General features: G+C 40.2%; 2 protein-coding genes across 6 annotated transcripts; both read right to left on the bottom strand.

Moving 5' to 3' along the window:
* Positions 1 to 3,287: 3,287 nt before the first annotated feature.
* Positions 3,288 to 7,090, bottom strand: LOC122133323. Of its 5 annotated transcripts, XM_042709266.1 has the most exons (10): positions 6,606 to 7,090; positions 5,794 to 5,843; positions 5,664 to 5,693; positions 5,434 to 5,475; positions 4,856 to 5,152; positions 4,535 to 4,642; positions 4,272 to 4,302; positions 4,131 to 4,162; positions 3,985 to 4,019; positions 3,288 to 3,811 (listed from the first exon to the last, which is right to left on the bottom strand). In XM_042709266.1, exons 2-10 carry the CDS (start codon positions 5,822 to 5,824, stop codon positions 3,695 to 3,697), a joined length of 723 nt encoding a protein of 240 aa, XP_042565200.1. In that variant the 5' UTR covers positions 5,825 to 5,843; positions 6,606 to 7,090; the 3' UTR covers positions 3,288 to 3,694. The 5 variants fall into 5 exon arrangements, with proteins under 5 accessions (XP_042565200.1, XP_042565196.1, XP_042565197.1 ...); XM_042709262.1 differs by lacking the exon at positions 6,606 to 7,090 and having other exon boundaries at positions 5,794 to 6,139; XM_042709263.1 differs by lacking the exon at positions 6,606 to 7,090 and having other exon boundaries at positions 3,985 to 4,016; positions 5,794 to 6,139.
* A 117-nt stretch (positions 7,091 to 7,207) lies between these two features.
* On the bottom strand, positions 7,208 to 17,710 carry ftsj1 (FtsJ RNA 2'-O-methyltransferase 1). The gene is made up of 11 exons (XM_031578078.2): positions 17,593 to 17,710; positions 16,837 to 16,981; positions 16,630 to 16,699; positions 13,570 to 13,672; positions 13,261 to 13,339; positions 11,188 to 11,240; positions 10,098 to 10,151; positions 9,798 to 9,900; positions 8,633 to 8,716; positions 8,372 to 8,475; positions 7,208 to 8,139 (listed from the first exon to the last, which is right to left on the bottom strand). Exons 2-11 carry the CDS (start codon positions 16,955 to 16,957, stop codon positions 7,888 to 7,890), a joined length of 1,023 nt encoding a protein of 340 aa, XP_031433938.1. The 5' UTR covers positions 16,958 to 16,981; positions 17,593 to 17,710; the 3' UTR covers positions 7,208 to 7,887.
* Positions 17,711 to 18,160: the final 450 nt, after the last annotated feature.

Below are 18,160 nucleotides of genomic sequence, written 5' to 3'. Positions count from 1 at the left end.
CATGTCTATGCGGCTGTTTTTACTCTTCTTTCAAACCAAGCTCATTTAAACTGAAATTCTCCTATGAGGAATGATTTTGTTAATATTAATGAGTATTCCAATGCCTTTGAGATTCCCTGGATTCCCTGGATTCTTTCCTGGAGCTTTCCCTGCACTATTTCAACCTATCATAACCAAAGCTAAAGATGAAGATTATGTAGACTCAAGACAAACCAGAGAAAAGACTAAAATCAGTTGCATAATGTCACCGTAAATAATAATGTCAGGAAGGACCATAAAAAACAGGCGTGTATTTCCCTGTGCACCACACAAATGTTAGAATGAGCGGAGGAGGTGTAGAATCATTTTCAAATTAGGATTGGACTATTGATGGACCTGCTTGAGAACGGGAAAAAATATCTAAACCATCTTCCAGGCCCAACAGACCAATCAAGGGAGACTGAAAATATCTAGATTCTTAAAATCCTCAAATTCAATCTAGTCTTTCAGGGCAAGGCGAGACTTTTGCACTACGTGACAAATGATCCCATTCTGGGAACGACTCAGTGAGATTGTGGACTAAAAGCATGAAGATGTTTGGATTGTTTTAAAATTACAAATGCCATTACTAACGCTAATGTTGCCACCCACATTAAGTCCACATTTCACCATGGTTGTCTAAGGTCAGACATATAATAGACATTTTGGTTAAAGAGTCTTTACACAGTTTTTGTCTAAAACTAGCTAAAAGCTACAAACTGATAATCGACAAAACCATAATATAAAAAGAATAAAAACTTGCATAATGTTGCTTTAATATACGTCTAGCTTCAAAAAGCCTTTTCAATAGCTGGTAAATGAAAATACATTCATACATGACATTTAAGGGGATCCTAGGGCCCAGGTCTTTATGTATGGGAGATAGACCTAGGTGTGTAGGTCTGTATACAGTCGTGTACATTTATGGGTTTGTTGGAATTGTCAACCCTTACGAGCAGGATAATTTATATAGTGTTACAGGAGAGAGATAGAAAGAGAAAGAGAAAGAGAGAGAAATAAAGAGAGAGAGAGAGAGAGAGTGCCTGGCAGTAATTCCCTCCATTGAGGACAAGGGCAGTTACCCATGAAACATTAAACTGGGGACAGTCTGAGTGTTGTGGTCCTTTCATGACCTTGTCTGGCTCAAGGACAAAACTAGATCCTGTACCGCCCCTGTTCAGTATGGACAACCCCGAACACATGACTCAAGTCAACGATACAAGGCAACAGTGAGAACTTACTGATCATCTGGGCTATGTCCTCACAAATGTTAATTTATGCTCATGACAACAGTCAATTGGTAAATTTAACCTTAGTCACATTTTCGTTGTTCATAATGATATAGGCTACAAGCAGACTTGCATGAGTAAAATGAAGGCTGTACGGTTCGATTCATTTTGAAATCCGCTACTCAGGAAGGTTTTCTATGGCCTCTTGGTTCTAGCTTTCTCACTGACAAAGGTCTCAAATTATGCAAGGCTCCCATCTAGTGGCGTTTCATAAGATTGCACAGTCATGTTTGTTGGGTGGCCTTGACGTTGGGACATTTTGTAAATCTGCCGTTTCCATAGGAGGTCGACAGTTTTAGCATTAATTTGTGTATTGCAAAATCTAAGTTCCTACATGAAATATAGGTCCTACCTTTATTATGAGGGTATGTGTCCTCTTAGAGTGTAGAGTAGAGTAGAGTGCACTCTGAGTGATATCAGATTTTGAGAATGCTAATTGTGTGGTTTGGCTGTTGGATAGAGAGTGGGTCACGCCTTGACTAGATGGCCTTGGCCTTCGAAATCAACAAAGGTAGGCCAACTCATAACACAGCTAGCTAGCTAGCTAACACTTGTCTTTGCAGAATAAAGATGATGAATTTCAAGTGAATTCACAAGTCTTCTTTTTCTCGAGTTTACTGAAGTTATCAGCATGCAATTATTTATACAGGACGTTTGATTGAGTCTGGAACAGACAGAAATAAAGAGATACCTAAATGTCACGTCAAATAATGTGGCATAAAATACCACGAGCTAATATAGCTGCTAAATACCGAAATTCTCTTACAACATTTACAAACAGAAATTCTACGTCATTTTTAAATTCTCTAAACGGCAATTAAAATGTACTAACACAAAATATGTACTCACAGACAAATAATGTCAAAAGTTCAAACGCAAAGTCTCTTTAGGGAGGAATTCTGCTGCATGTAAATGAACGTCTTCTCCATTCTATTCCACCATGGCTATATTATTCACGCGCTTGAGTTTAGTGCTTATTTATTCAATGCCATTTGCAGTGTTCGTGTAGTGCTTTTATTTATGTTAGGACATCACGATGCCTCGTAGAATCATGACTATGAATGTGAAACGTAATTGTTTATGATACAAATATTCTCGCATGTATTATTATTATAATTATTTAAATCCGAGGATGTCTGTAGAATTGATGTGAACGCAATCACCAACGATTTCTCACAAATTCAGCCCTTAAGAACATGGGCGCACTCCAATCTGGCCGATTTACGACTGCTATTTAGCGTTCTTAAATTCTGTTCAAAGTTAAGAAGGAATCCCCCAGATGAGAAAACTTTCATGAATGCCAGAATTGTTCGGGAACTTCGTAACATGTTCTGAACTGCGTTTGAGAATGAGGTCCAATGTCTGTCAGCCTCTTCATGTATCGTGTAGCATAGTGGCAGTGACAGGGGAGAGAGGAGGAAAAAGAGGAGTGTGTGTGTGCTTTGTCCAAAATCATCTTCTTTTTAATCAGCAGGCTGGTTAAGCTACTAGCTAATGATTGTTAACAAGCTCAAGTTTGAGCTTTTGGTCAAAGCAGGAGAAATGTCAGTTTTCATGTTACAAGCGTGCGTGTGCATGTTGAACAAGTGGTGTGATAAATGACTATGACTTAATGGCTTTTACTTGTAGAGGTTTTACTGGTGTGGTTAGTTTCCTCTCAATCTGACTGTGTGTAGGTACTGGGCTGATTGACTGAAACACGGAGCTGCCCGTAGGCCCGTCCGTTGGAAACAGCGTGTGAACCAAACCACTTTGAGGAATAGGGGGATCATGATTTTTCAACACTTAAAAAACACATTGTTTTACGTTTATAATTAGCACCGCTTGTATTGTCGTGCTTTTATTTAATATTACTAAATTAATAAAAAATATTTATTTGTGTCCCCCCCCTGGGATCTCCGCCTATGATATCACTGAGGACTACTGCTAGGCATAGGCTACTAACTGAAGGTGACACACACTACACAACATATAGTAGTAGACTGTTGAATAAGGTCTTTAATTAAGTTACAATCTTTGTTTTAACTGATGAATCAAAATTAGTGAACTTAATTAAAGAAACAAACATGCATTGACATTTTAAGACATGAGTCATGGTCTGTCTTGTACTGCTTATAAACCAACAAAACAAACTGGCGATAACAGGGGAAAAAATGCCTCTACAAATAGAAATTAATTCAAGCATTTCACATTCATAATGTTTTAGTTTTAGCAGTCTATGGTATGTTTGTATTGTCTCAATGGCTAGTAATGATATCCTAGGTTCTGTCCTCCTTCCTCTGCACAGGTAGGGAATGTGCTGTGATCATTAACCCACTGAGGAGTATGATCACAAATATATGATTAGAATGTTGCCAACTGAAGGTCATTAGAGGGCGCCGTGTTGGTTAGTTGAAGATCACTGAAGCATACTCAGAGTTCTGTTCAAACCGGAGCACCTGTGGTGAGCGCTTCACAGTGCTAGAATACCTCACTGTAGCATAGCACAGATCATCCTCAGGCTCCTGTTATCACAAAATAAAATTCTGTATAATTCTATCAATTTAAAAAAAGAAACCATACAGACATATTTTAACAGTTAACTTAAAATGTTAACAGTTCATTTAAATGTTTTAATGAAATAATAAGTAGACCTATACATTTGTAAATAATATTTGTGTAATGTCATCAGACCTACTTGTCTCACCTCTTTGTCTCCCTCAGCCACTTCTGCTGACCAGAAGAAGACAAGAACAGGTCAGTGCTATGCATAGCAGTGTTCTTTTTGTATCAGTTTACAGTTTACAGCTGCTATACAGAGTTCTAAGACTGACTAGTACATACTGCTTTGCTGATCCGTTTGTTGAGTTGGATAACTGCAGAAGCACAAACAGAAAACAGAAAAATTCAGAGGTCAAAGTGGTCATGTGAAACAAAATATTTCCGATTTATGAACACAATCAAAATTTCACTGACTACATTCACCTTTGGGAGGGAAGTGGAGGTGCTCTGTTTCCTGCACGAGTGGCCAAAAAAAGAATACAATGTTTTACATGGGCAATACATCACAAGATCTTAGCCCAGGGAAAGGTTTCAGACATTTAAAATATATCAACTCTCATCTAATGGTGTGTAATTGCCCTTTTTAAATTCAGGAATTACCAACACTGCCTCGTCAGTAGCTACAACACTGAATACAATATACATAAAGATCCGTTTTTATTAGATTTATGTTTATAATGTCATACTTGAAGCAGTCAGCATGGTGTAGCAGCCCCAGATAAGGATACACAGAGTGAGCAGGATGGTGAGTCCAATCCCAACCACTGAGATGACTATGTACTTCATGGGCAGATCTGATGGAGAAAGATAGGAATGCGGATGCTTTCTGTTTAAAGTAATCATGAAATCATGGCATCGCTACCTGTCAATTACTTTGCATACTGCATACTCTTTGCACACTGAGATCAATTGTGAGTGCATTTCTTTATTATTATGAAGCTAAATAAGCTGCATTTGAATAAACATTGCTTAATGCAGAATATTGAAAAATTGAAAAAAAAACTCACTAATATTGAAAACCATCACCGTAATATTGTCACTGTATCTCCAGGTTGTATTCCGAGAGTAACCACATGAGATCTGGATCAGTGTATTGTAGCCAGCTTTAGGTACCAGGAGCTGAGCCCCACTCACAGTCACAGTGCAGGGTTTTGTTTTGGACTGGCCCTCGTTGAAAGGCCTCTGTTGGGAACTGGAATTAATAAGGCACTCATCATACCAATGCTGTAGGTCACAATGCAACTCAACCTGGTCCTTCACTGTCATGACTGTCAGCTGGGTAGAGATCTCTGGCTTAGGCCAACCTAAGGAGGGAAACGGAGGAGCTGTATTTGTCTATTACCTGAAGGCTGAAACATAAGCATCAGCATGGATATGAAATCATGTTCAATAATGTAGTTTTACTCCAACCAAGTCTCTGACTATATTAATTGGATAAGATTCGGACATCTACTGACTGTTCAGTCTCTCAATTATATAAGTATTCAATTATAACATGAATTGAATGAATAGTTATTTATAAAGCATGCTAAAATAGTACTACTGACTTGTTTCTTTTCTGACCTACCCTCTGGCTAATACTTACCAGTGCTGTCCTCATGTTCATGTAATGATTTGCCATTGATTTCTGCAATACAATATTTTCAACAGGATATTTTTATTCAAAGCGAAGTTATTAACTTTACACATAATGTGAAGTCATACAACCCTTTCAAAGGGCACAATTGCATAATGAAAATCTGGCATTTCACAAATAAAAAAATACTGGAATCATTGACTCATTATTTAGAAACATTTTAGAATGCAATTAGTTACCCAATATTGCTGGATTCAATTGGGCAGCAACTAAAATAAAATGTCAGAAAGAAAAAAACAAAAAACATCATACAAACAGATACCACACTGTTATAAACAGATATAAGCAAAGAGTTAGAAGTCCACTTACATAGAACACTCCAGCACATAAGATAGTTCATGATAACATCTGCTAGGAAGCTGCAAAGGTGCATAGGAACAGAGAGAGCAAACAGGAACTATGTAAATTAGAGGCTCCTTATTTTTAGATGTATGCTACACACCAGTGCTCTTTAACTGTCTATTATTCCTTCATTATAACTGAATCATTTAACTAAATTGAAAAGTCCTGCCGTAGTGCAGCATGTAGCATTCTCTTGAGGGACTCTTGTCAAGCCACTGTCTGAAATGCGAGTATGTCTGACAAGTAATCAGAATACACACATACACAGGAAAACACAACTTCCTGTTGAGGTGATGGAAAATTATCTGAAAATACGCAAAACCATGACGTGGTATCTCTCTGATGTGATTCAAAGATATTAACTAAGTGTAAAAATTCTAACTGAATATTGGTGTGTGTGTGTGTGTGCATGTTGTGTTTTAATACACACATTTGTATACAATGCTGACGAATGTCATGGAAACTTCATTTTACACAATCAACCTCTTTTGGACAAACTAAAAGGCAGTGAAATGACGTTGCAGGGTCCTGCCACAAACTGAGGACAGAAAGACCAACGGTAACCAAGGTTGACCAGACATTGTGACTACCCCACCCCAACATAATTTCACTGCATGCACACACACACACACACCAATATTCAGTTAGAATTTTTGCACTAGTTAATATCTCTGAATCAAATCAGAGATGCCACGTCACGGTTTTGCGTATCTTGCAGACATTACCTTGGCCCGTAGAACAGAACGTTCCAGCTGAGGATGTGTTCCAAATGTTCCTACCTGATGTTGTCAATCAAACAGTGGAGTTCTAGAATGAGGAGACATGCACTCCACCCCTCATGGCTGATGGTTCATGAGCACAGTGAACGGACACCATCACCGCAGTAAAGAATCAGGTGCAGACTACAGCGTCATGAAACTCATATTTAGAAATGTCTGTTCACCTTAAAAATATGCATATGGTTTTGTGTCAAACAAAGTCTACAGACTTAGGACGGATGTTGTGGCCAGTCAAATGTAGGTGTTATCTTTATTTGAACTGTTTTGAAAAATAACATGGCTAGTTATAGCACATATAAGCCCAAACTCAGAGCCGCAAGGTTTGTTTTTATCTTACTTCAGTATTGAGAACACTAACTCAGTGGAAAGGATCTTAAAATAAGGTACAATACATTTACATACAGGCCACAGCAGGAGATGTGGTTTGTTGATCACCTACGAGTGTCAAGTTACCTTAACAGGAAACAGACAGGGAAGGGTTCATTTCAGATTAGGCATCACATTCTCAGTCTTAATACAGAGTGTAATACATTCATAAAATAGTCTAGGTTCAAAGTTTTATGTTGGTTGAGTTGAAATAGAAGGGGAAATGGACACGCATGCATTTTCTCATAGAAAACTGTTTAATAAGAATTCCACTTTTTGATCCATCACATACCCCATCTCTAGAAAGAGATGGATCGGTGATGCATATCTCCATCTTCAGTTCTGGTGTACAGCGAGACAACCCCATTAAAGACCAACTTAGTTCAAGGCGCAGTACAGAGTTTCGGTCTAAAAGTAGTGAGCCAACTACCTGAAAGTCATACAAAACCTTACAAAGATCAACCACAGCAGAGTTGACATTCATAGAAGCTTGTTAGTTTGCCAACTGATGTATGTTGGCAATATAATTGCCAATGCCAGGCTGTGAAAGGTTCTTACATGTTCGCGAGGTGTGCCATCCTGCACCACAGAACTACCTAGTGCATAGCCTGGAATGACAGGGGTGTTCATATGTTTCATCTGCACATGACCATATACCACAATGAATTTGCAATGATACCAAAACTAGTTGCCTATAAAAAAAAATAGGTAGCAAATTGTTGGTTTAATGTAATATATATTGACAGCCAGTTAAAATAGCTGAACGACATTTTATTATTTAACAAATTAAAAACAATACCTTAAAATTCTATAGAACATTCACTTAGACACGCTAACTTGGATGAGTGACAGTGTCTCTGTAGTTGTTGTGACATTGTGAAATCGTAAAGTCGTGATGAGTCAGTTTTAGATCACATCACTTGTCAGTGGGAGTTGTGGGCTCGGTGACGCTGGTGCCAGGACATCCTCCTTGATCATCTGATGTTGGCGGCTCTTGGTCCTCAGAGGCTGACAGCTGCATGGCAGAGAGAGAGCGGTCTAATGATGCAGCGGGGGCATCCTCTTTGGCCAGCAGGTTGTTCTTGCGCATGAAACAGGCCTGCTCATACGGGGGGTGGATGGGGGGCTGGGTGGGAGGCGTGTAGGTGTACTCTTTACCGGAATCCAGCTGAAAGGAGAAAGAGAAAGACAGACCACACAGACACATAGGACAAAGAGAAAGAGAAAGCCACACAGACAAAGAGAATATGTGTGAATTAAAAAAATATTGGCAGCAACTACAATACATTTCAGTGGGTTTTGGTATTTATTCTTGAAATGTACTTTGGTATATTGTTGACTAATATGTACTTCTTTACCATACAGATTGGTGTGGGTGAGAGCTCTGATATGATCAGTACCTGCAGAGGGTAGGTGCGGTCTGAATCAAAAGCACTCAGGTCACCGCAGGCGAGGAAAGGAACGATGATCCGGTTGGGGCCCTCCAGCTGGTTAAAGTCTACATCTAAGTCAGACAGAGACAGACAATTATTACACTAGAAACTGGAGGCTTCACCTTACAGGTTATTATCATTAAATTACTGCCAGACTATCCAATACGTCATGCAATAATTGAAATGGCGTTGTATTAAATGGTAAAGGGGACCATCAGTGCATTGTACCATAGGAATGATCCAACAGAGGGTTGGACATGTTGGGCACGTAGCCTTCCGGTGGGGAGTAGTTTCGGCATACCACAAACGCCTCTGCAGAAGGAAAAGCAGAAATGTGTCAACCACACAGCTTCCTCAATAGGAAACTGCCCTCATATCAGAAGGCATGATCTAGCATGTGGTACTGCTAAACCCGTGGAAATGGCTGCATTAAAAAAAAAATTCCCATGCATGTTTAACATTTCTACAGGGAGAGATGACATTGAGTAGTGCTGAAGAGTTTTTGTTCAAACAGAAATCTAAGGAGACAATTTGAAAAAAAAAAAAGTTTTCCGGAATTAACAAGTTTATCATCTCAATTGTTCAGACGGAAAGTCCATTCTGTCCTGCTGGCTATTGCAGTGTTTCTCCAGGATCCCCTGAACTGATATGGCAGGGACATTCTAAAATGCTTAACATGATAAGGCTGAAAGTAACACTATGCAACAATTTGACACTTTTTGAGGTATGGTTTTATAGGCAACTAGTTTTGGTACCATCCTCAAATTCATTTGGATAGTATATGGTCATGTGAAGGACAGATAAACATCAGTCTTTCCCACTAGCCCTCCATGATATGCACTATGTAGTTCTGTGTTTCCTGGCTGGAACACCTTGCAAAAATGGAAGAAAAGCTTTAACAGCATGACACCAGTTAGTGTGTTGGCAGGCTTCTATCAGTGTTAACTGGGCTGTTGGTGGTGTTTGCAAGGTTTTTGCATGCCTTTTAGGTAGTTAGCTTGCTAGTTTTGGAACAGAACTCCTTATTGCTGCTTTAACATAGCATGTTCCAAAACAGCGATCGCCTAATTTCTCTGACATCTCTTGTTATTAACACCTACACCTGTTGTAAAATCAAAACCGAAATCAAATGAGAATGAATTATCAGAATAAAAAGCTCTACACCATCTTGACACCTTGTACAACAGCAACAGCACATTTTCACTGGTTTGACCAGATTGCAAAGGATTTGTCAAATTCATACAAATAAACAATCAAGGCCTTTATGTTGATCAAAACAGGGTTGCTGATGAAGTTGACAGGCCTAGGAATAGAACAGTCATAAACTGTCTGCACTGGGGGTTCTCCTTGTGCAGTGGCTCCCCCTACTGGTGCAGGACCTTCTCTGACTCACCTATGCTGGAGTTGCGGCTGCTGCGTGGCTTGGCACAGGTGACCCGACTGAAGAAGATCCTCAGCTGGGAATACAGCAGGGTCACGTCCTTCCCCCGGAAGATCTGAGAATGGTAGCAGGAGCAACACAGAAGTTACATTCTCTTTTCTAAACTTGTGTTGAATGTGGGCATGTCAATAAAAGCATGTTTCATATATCGACCATTCCAAAAACTGGACTACTAAATACACATCGATCAGTGCGGCATTCAATTTCCAAAGGAACTGAATTATTTGAATGCACATGCTTTATCCAGCTCACCTTTGCAACAAACGTTCCACCCGTCTTGAGAACGTGTGTTGTGATGTTGAGAGCCTAAGTGAAACACAGTTAAGCTTAACAACACAGTCAACATCTACGCACACTGCTCAACAACACAACCACATGAGCACCATCAACATGTTCACATATAGCTACACTGACCTTTGCTTACTGCACTCGAATCTCAAATGTACACTCCACAGCCTACCACTAAATGTGCATTGTGCTGCCATCACCTATACTGACATATAAGGCAACTTAACTCTGCCCACTCACCGTCTCTTTTCTTCCCCTCCTACTCTTTACTGTCTCCACTGTGGGATGCTGCCGCAGTCTTTCCACCCGATCTACCTGCAGAAACCCTCTGCTTACAGCTGCCCATTCCCACCAAACTATTACGCACTAATTCTACTCTGCCTTATAATACATACTGTATGCCAGCCTATTTATCCACAATATAATCAAATGCTATTTTCTGCTTCACTGCTCTGCCTATCCTTATAATAGTAACCTTATGGGAACCCAGGACGCGGTATAACCACTAAGCTGTTTTACAACCAATACTTTGAATGCTGCCTCTACAGTATGTACTGTAGGTCATGTTTTTTGGAATCATGTGTGCTAATATGTTTTATCCTCCGATACGTGTAAGCGGACGGATTCACTCTCCTCCTCTCCTCTCCTCTCCTCTCCTCCCCTACCTTCCCATCTGCATCCCGCCCCCCTCTTCTATCTCTATCTCTCTACCCGGCTGGCACCAAAGAGATGGGTCCCCAAGCAGAATCCCCTTAGTGATTCCTCTAGGAGATTCAGGCTCTGGGCTCTGTAAAGCACCTAGAGACAATTTAAATCATTATTGGCACTATATAAATACAATTGAATTAAATTGCTACAGCTCACAGCATTCTTAACACATTTTTGTTTCTTAATTGGTACTTGCAGTAGTAGCTCTGATACACCATTTGAAAGAAACTAATTTGCTAAAGATTAAGTAACAATTACACATTGTTTTGTTGTTGTTGTTGTTGTTGTTGCTGTGTGATCATAATTCACAGTATAACAGCTGTTATACCAGACAGAAGGTACTCACTGCAAGCAGAAGCTGAGCCTGGATGTACTCATCCACATCATGGAGTCCTGTTACTGTGGACAGAAATCACAAAGGTATTAATAAAACAGCCATCGCAATGAGCTTTCATCAGCATAACCAAAGAAAAAGAGACCCATCACACTGAAATAGCTGTGAAGAGACAACAAAATAAGGCACCATCATCACTACCATTTTCCATTCCCACCAGCCGCCCAATGTTTTCAGTATGTAGTTTTATGGTCACAGGGACAAAATCCTATGTATATTTTTTTTAATTCTCATAGCACGATTTCACCACATATTCACTGGTGAGCATGTTAGATAACTTCTTTCAGTGGAAGCTAACCTGTAATTATGTAATAAAGTAATAATGTCTGCAAGACAAGGCTGTTGGTTGTTACCTTGTTAGCGTTAGACAAAAACCTTAATACTGATATAAAAGTTCTAACCTGCTAGAGTGCAAACCAGAACAATATCACAGATAATGGTTAAAGGATGTTTTGCTGGTTCTAGATTCAGTCATTTGTACTGTGATGTGTACTAGATTCAGTAATGTGTAAGTGATTGGAATCCTGAACCAAGCAAGCAAACACATTATCCTACAGAGGCCTGCTGGTAAGACAAGTGGAGGTTATTGAGCAACCTTTTAGACTACAAATGGATAATGACTTCATCCTTCATCATCATTCCAAGCTCTCCCAGGACAATATGAAGTAAAATGAATGTGACAGGATCTGCATAATCACCACTGTGTGGATTTCTGATTAAATGGAGAGAAAGATCAAGGCTACACAACAAAATTTGCAGATGATTCTCCAAATTCTCTCAATTTCAGAAAAATCCACTACTGTCCAAAAGTTTGGAACCACCTTGAAAAATTCATGTTTTCCAGGAAAACTCACATTTTGATCTATCAAATATGGTACAAAATGAAAAGAAAATACTGCCAAGGTTCGAAATAATATTTAGCCTTGAAATCATTTTTTTTTGCTGGAGTGGAGTTAAAGACTTAACCCTTTTTAAAGATGTCCTTATCCCTGCACAAATGTCCTGCCCTCCCAGCAGATGTGTTCACAGATGGTGTCAAACACTCCTCCAAACACTCCAATTGTGTTCTGTGCCTCTGTGTTTCTTCTCAGTGATCCAAACACCTCTACTTAGATCTGTCTGTCCAGAACATTTACATGGATGTATTCCATAGTTAATACATCTACCACCCAGTATCTGTATTAGTTTTCCCTTTACATTTTTGCCCTTTGCATTTTAGCTTTTTACGTTCATTGGCCAATCTCTGATATGTCTTTTTCTTTGACTCTGCCTCGAAGAGCAGCATTTCAGAGCCTCTTCCCTGTTGAAGACGACTGGTGCTTTGTAGTAACCATTTAATAAAGATACCAGATGCCAACCTATGAAGCATCTGTTTCTCAAATTAGAGCTATTTTTATTTTCCAGTACAGTTGTGCACTGGGGCCTTTCACTACCTTTTCTAGCTTGGTTAGAGCCAGTCTGCACTGTTTGGTGAATGATGTGGTTCACAACTTTGATGGTTATCTTACTTTTCTTAGGGGTCATGCAGACGGAGTCTAGTTTGCCTGAACCCGGAGAACCCCGTCTCCGGATAGCCCTATCGTGCAGACGAACGCACTGTATCCGCACACTGTATCCGCACTCCCTCGAATCGGGGGTCCAAAGTGAGTAAACTCGAAATCCGGTTGCGGTTGGTGTTCGTCTGCACGCTATCCGCATACCTAATCGGATTGCCCCACGTGATCGTAATTTATTGCACAGAAGAGCATGAAACAAAAGCATGACAAAGGAACTTCTTCTGAACGTTAGTATATTGAGTCACACAGAACTACAGCCTTGTCCAGACACTAATCTGCTGCCATCACTGCCAAACTAAATCTGATGTTTACTCTGTTTTTGATTATGTATCTGGCATATCCAATTCCTTAATTGCCATTCTTTTTTTATTTAGTATTTAGTGCTTCAAGTTTGACAAAACATAAAACATTAAAACGTTTAGCGATAGCTGGCATGGTGTAAATGTAGACAATGCATGACATCTCTTACCATCCGGTGCGCCATCACACACAACCAGATCTGCAGACTGACCCTCAAAATGCTTGATTATCTCCTCAGCTGTAGACAACTATAAAAAAAAACATGATGACAGGGTAGTATGCAGAGTGTGTAAAAGAGCACTAACAATTGGTATTTCATGCATTTTAGCAATTGAAGTTCATATCCACCGCACATTCCACATGATATTGAAAAGAATATTTAGATGTCTCATGTGGTTGTTTTCACCCAATATGTACATACCAGGCATCTTAGCTCAGCTTAGAGTATTGAAATACTAAAAAGGTTTGTAAACGGCACCTTAGTGATGTCTCCTTGAATCTGTGTGACTCCAGGTAGAGGGGCCATGGCCTGGAGGTCCACTGCAACAATCTTCACATCCTCTTTTTTCCCCTCTTTAGCCCTAGAGCACCACAAAGAAATGTGATCAGCATCAGATGCCAAACACTGCATTAGTACACACATTTACCCCTGCATAATCCCAGCCAAATGCAAGCTCACATGATCATCCTCAATAAGATGGTCATGAGGGTTCAGTGTCTTCGGCACACCCTGAAAATGGATGGTAAAAACACTGACAAAAATCTATTGATGGAAATTCTGACAATTCTACAAAACTTCTTAAACATGCACTATCGTTATTAAGTGAGACATTACTTAATGTAATGAATAATTCACTAATTTCTGGATACGTCCCCAAATAATTTAAAATAGCAGTGATCAAACCATCTCTCAAAAAACCTAACCTTGATCCTGATAATCTAGCTAACTATAGACCCATATCTAACCTCCCCTTCTTGTCAAAAATACTTGAAAAAATAGTAGCTAAGCAACTTACTTCCTTTCTACACCAAAACAAAATCGAAGAAACCCTCCAATCTGGCTTTAGAGCCCACCACAGCACTGAAACGGCCTTAGTCAAAGTCCTGAATGACCTACTAATCGCATCCGATCATGGGTGCACCTCAATACTAGTTCTCCTAGACCCTCCTAACCCTTCGACACTATAGATCACCATATCCTATTACAGAGACTTGAACACCATGTTGGCATCAAAGGCTGTGCCTTATCCTGGTTTAGATCTTACCTCTCTGATCGCCATCAATTCGTTCACGTCCATGAGAAGTCATCCAATCACACTAGAGTAAGCTACGGTGTTCCCCAAGGCTCTGTCCTCGGACCACTGCTCTTTTCCCTTTACATGCTACCCTTAGGTGCTGTCATAAGGAACCATGGCATTAACTTCCACTGCTATGCTGATGACACCCAACTCTACCTATCCATGAAACCTGATGAAATTGTACATTTACCCAAGATAGAAACTTGCCTGCAAGATGTAAAATCTTGGATGGCTAACAACTTCCTGCTCCTCAACTCTGATAAAACTGAGGTTATGCTTGTAGGCCCCGATCAATTGAGAATGACACTATCTAGCCATCTATCCACACTCGATGGCATCCCAACACCCAATACTAGCATCAAAAACCTTGGTGTAACTATCAACCAAGACCTCCTATTTGACTCACACATAAAACAGATTTCAAAGACATCATTTTTTCATTTACGCAATATTGCCAAAATTAGAAAAGTCCTATCCCTCCAAGATGCAGAAAAACTAATCCACGCATTTATTACTTCCCGACTAGATTACTGCAATGCTCTCCTGTCCGGATGCAGCATCAACTCAATAAAGAGCCTCCAACTTATACAGAACGCTGCTGCCCGTACACTCACCAGAACTAAAAAATATGAGCACATCTCACCTGTACTTGCCTCTCTGCATTGGCTCCCTGTCAAAAGTAGAATTGATTTCAAAGTACTCCTGCTAACATACAAAGCCCTAAATGACCTGGCTCCAAACTACCTTAAGGAACTAGTTGTCCCCTACTGCCCCCTAAGACCGCTCCGTTCCCAGAGTGCAGGCCTCCTTGTAATTCCAAGAATATCAAAAACCACAGTAGGAGGCAGAGCCTTTAGCTACCGAGCCCCCCTCCTCTGGAACAATCTCCCTGCCTCCATCCGAGATGCAGACACCCTACCTATATTCAAATCAAGACTAAAGACATTCCTCTTTAGTGCATCCTATAGCCATAAGTAATTGCGTCAACAAACCCATCACCTGCTGGGCCAGCCAGTCAGCAAGCATAACTAGACATAACTGAACATAAGAAAAAAAATAAAAAAAAAAAAAAAAAATGTATATCACTGGGCTACAGACAGCGTATGTTGTACCCTGCAACCCTAACAAAGCTTACGACTAAAATCTCCATATGTACCAAACCAAACTAATTGCTAAATGGCAGCATAACTAAACATAACTAATGCTAAACCAAACTAAATGCTAAATGCCAGAATAGCTAAACACATCTAAAACACATGCAATACCCCCCTAATCAACATAACTGGGCTACAGACAGCGTATGTTGTACCGTGAAGGAGTGCGGAAGAGCCCGGGTACAGCACACGGCGTGTATTGCGACTGTCACCAGCCAACTAAATACTAAATAAAATCCCCATACACCCAGCCAGGCAGCCTCTCTCTCTCCCTCTCTCTCTCCCTCTCCCTCTCCTTTCTTATCACATTGCTAATGCCTATAATAACCCACTCACTCTGTTCTTTTTCTTTCTCTCCTAATCTAGACTATCTTCGCCATGGGACGCTGCTGTAGTCTCTCTACCCGGTCTACCTGCAGAAACCCTCGACCAATTGCACCCACCGCCACTGCACTGCCGTACACTTACTCTACCTCATACCCTATGCTAGCATTTATATACAATATATATTATTGCCACCATCGACATGTTTCTCTGTTCCTACTCCCCTTACCCCTGTAATAGTAACCCTATTGTATATCAGTGTATATCCACTAAACTGGTCTTGTCTGTATCATGTACTTACCACTGGATGTCTGTATATATATTATGTACATCTACCAAATGCAGGCTATGTACAACACCTGTTGTTTCCCTTCCCCTTCTGCCACACAACCCTCCCCCCTTCCCCCCTTCCTATCTCCACCCGGCCGACCTCAAGCAGATGGGTTCCCCCTTATGTGCCGTGGTTCTGCTTAAGGTTCCTTCCTGACTAACAGGGGGTTTCAGGCTCTGGGCTCTGTAAAGCGCCTAGAGATAATTGTATTGTTATGGCGCTATATAAATAAAATTGAATTGAATTGAATTGAATTACAAAAGGCATTCTACAGAGGAGCAAGAAAACACAAAACACCTTTGTTTGAATGACATGAGACTGAACGCTCACAGTGCTCTGTGCAGTGCCAGGTCAAGAGGTAAATGACCATGTAGTATCTGATCATTCATACAGACACAAATTCTTCACAATGACGTGCATTAAGAGCTCACCGGAGCTTTCGACTCAGCACCTGACTCCAGCTGCCTGGAGCAGCACACAAATCCACTGCACGAGTCACCCCTGAGGAACACAACTGGCATTAGAATGTTCGAACAACCCATCAAGAACACTCTTACACAACACAACTGTTTGAGATGACAAAAGTAATTTTCTTTTCAGATATCAACTGGTCAGAAATAGGTTGAAGCCAATTTTACCTTCAAAGAGATTGTACTCCTCGTCCAGCTGCAACAGTTTGAATGCACTTCTTGCTCGCCAGCCTTCCTCTTTCGCCTGTCTGTAGTATATATCTCGTTTATCCCTGGAGGATCGCCCCATTGTGTCCTTTGTTCAGCCAATGCCCTGTTCAAAGAAATGGAAATCTCGGTAATTGAAAATGCTTCTTGATTTTTAGATATGTGATTTTATGCAACCCATGATGTCAGCTAAGTTAACCTACTTAGCTAGTGAGCTAACCTTGACGTTACAATGATGACAAAAGGCTGCTCTTATATAATAGCTAGGGTCTGATGGGGTTACTATATGACCACTTATGCTAGACACTGCATATTGCACTAGCAAGTTATCCATATGGCTTTCTAAAACACTGAATGGGACAGGACTGCCATAAGCATTAGCCTAAGTACATGTTAGTTAACTATGACCATAACGTTACAACGTTTACAGGTTACGCTACTTTATCAGTAAGCCATGATCTCCAGTGTAATCACATATATCTTACAGCAAATACAAAGCGTTAAATGCATGAAACTATACATGCCTCTCAACTTAAATAGCAGGAAAATCTCGGCTAACCAATGTTTTCTACTTGGTTAACAAGCTAGCCTAAGGATAGCAAGGAAGTCAGCTACATTTAGATGTCTTTTGCAATAGGGGACTAGACGAAAACAAATAAAGCAAACAATGCTCACTAAACACACGTGCAATTCAAGTAAATTACATCCACATCCCACCTTCTTCTGACCGCAGTGATTTTAGGATCTTACACAGTCGATAGGTATGATAACTTTTCCTCCATACTTGAAACGTGTTTTGGTTATGATAGAAGGACCCTGAACCCTTAAGTAAAGTGGTCTGAGATAGTGCCTGTGCAAAATAAAATCAGTTTGGTGGTATATAATAATATATAATTCGGATTAATTCGGATTTAGAAACCATGCAAAAAGCCATGGTAGGTCTGAATGTAGCAATATCTGTGCGTTGGCAAAGCTGTAGGCAATTGACATTGTGTGTGTGTGTGGGGGGGGGGGAATGGTATGTCACTGTTGTACTTTTTCAATGCAGGTATTTCCTCTTGCTTCTTGTAGCCTTGCAAATAGAATATTTGTGCTTTTAAGAGGTTGGTAATGGACAAATGAGTGAGTCATGTTTGTGATGAGGTGCATTAAAGCAACGTATAAAACATAACCTATTTAAAACTGGGCTACTAACTACTGGAAACAATATACTCTAGGTGGCAGCAAGAGAGAGAGAATTCAGTATTGGCCATAATTAATGCAGTAGCCTACAATCTCCCCCCCC

This window comes from Clupea harengus, chromosome 12 (genome assembly GCF_900700415.2).
Source record: "Clupea harengus chromosome 12, Ch_v2.0.2, whole genome shotgun sequence".
NCBI classification, from domain to species: domain Eukaryota; kingdom Metazoa; phylum Chordata; class Actinopteri; order Clupeiformes; family Clupeidae; genus Clupea; species Clupea harengus.
This window is presented reverse-complemented; position numbering and strand designations above follow the sequence as displayed.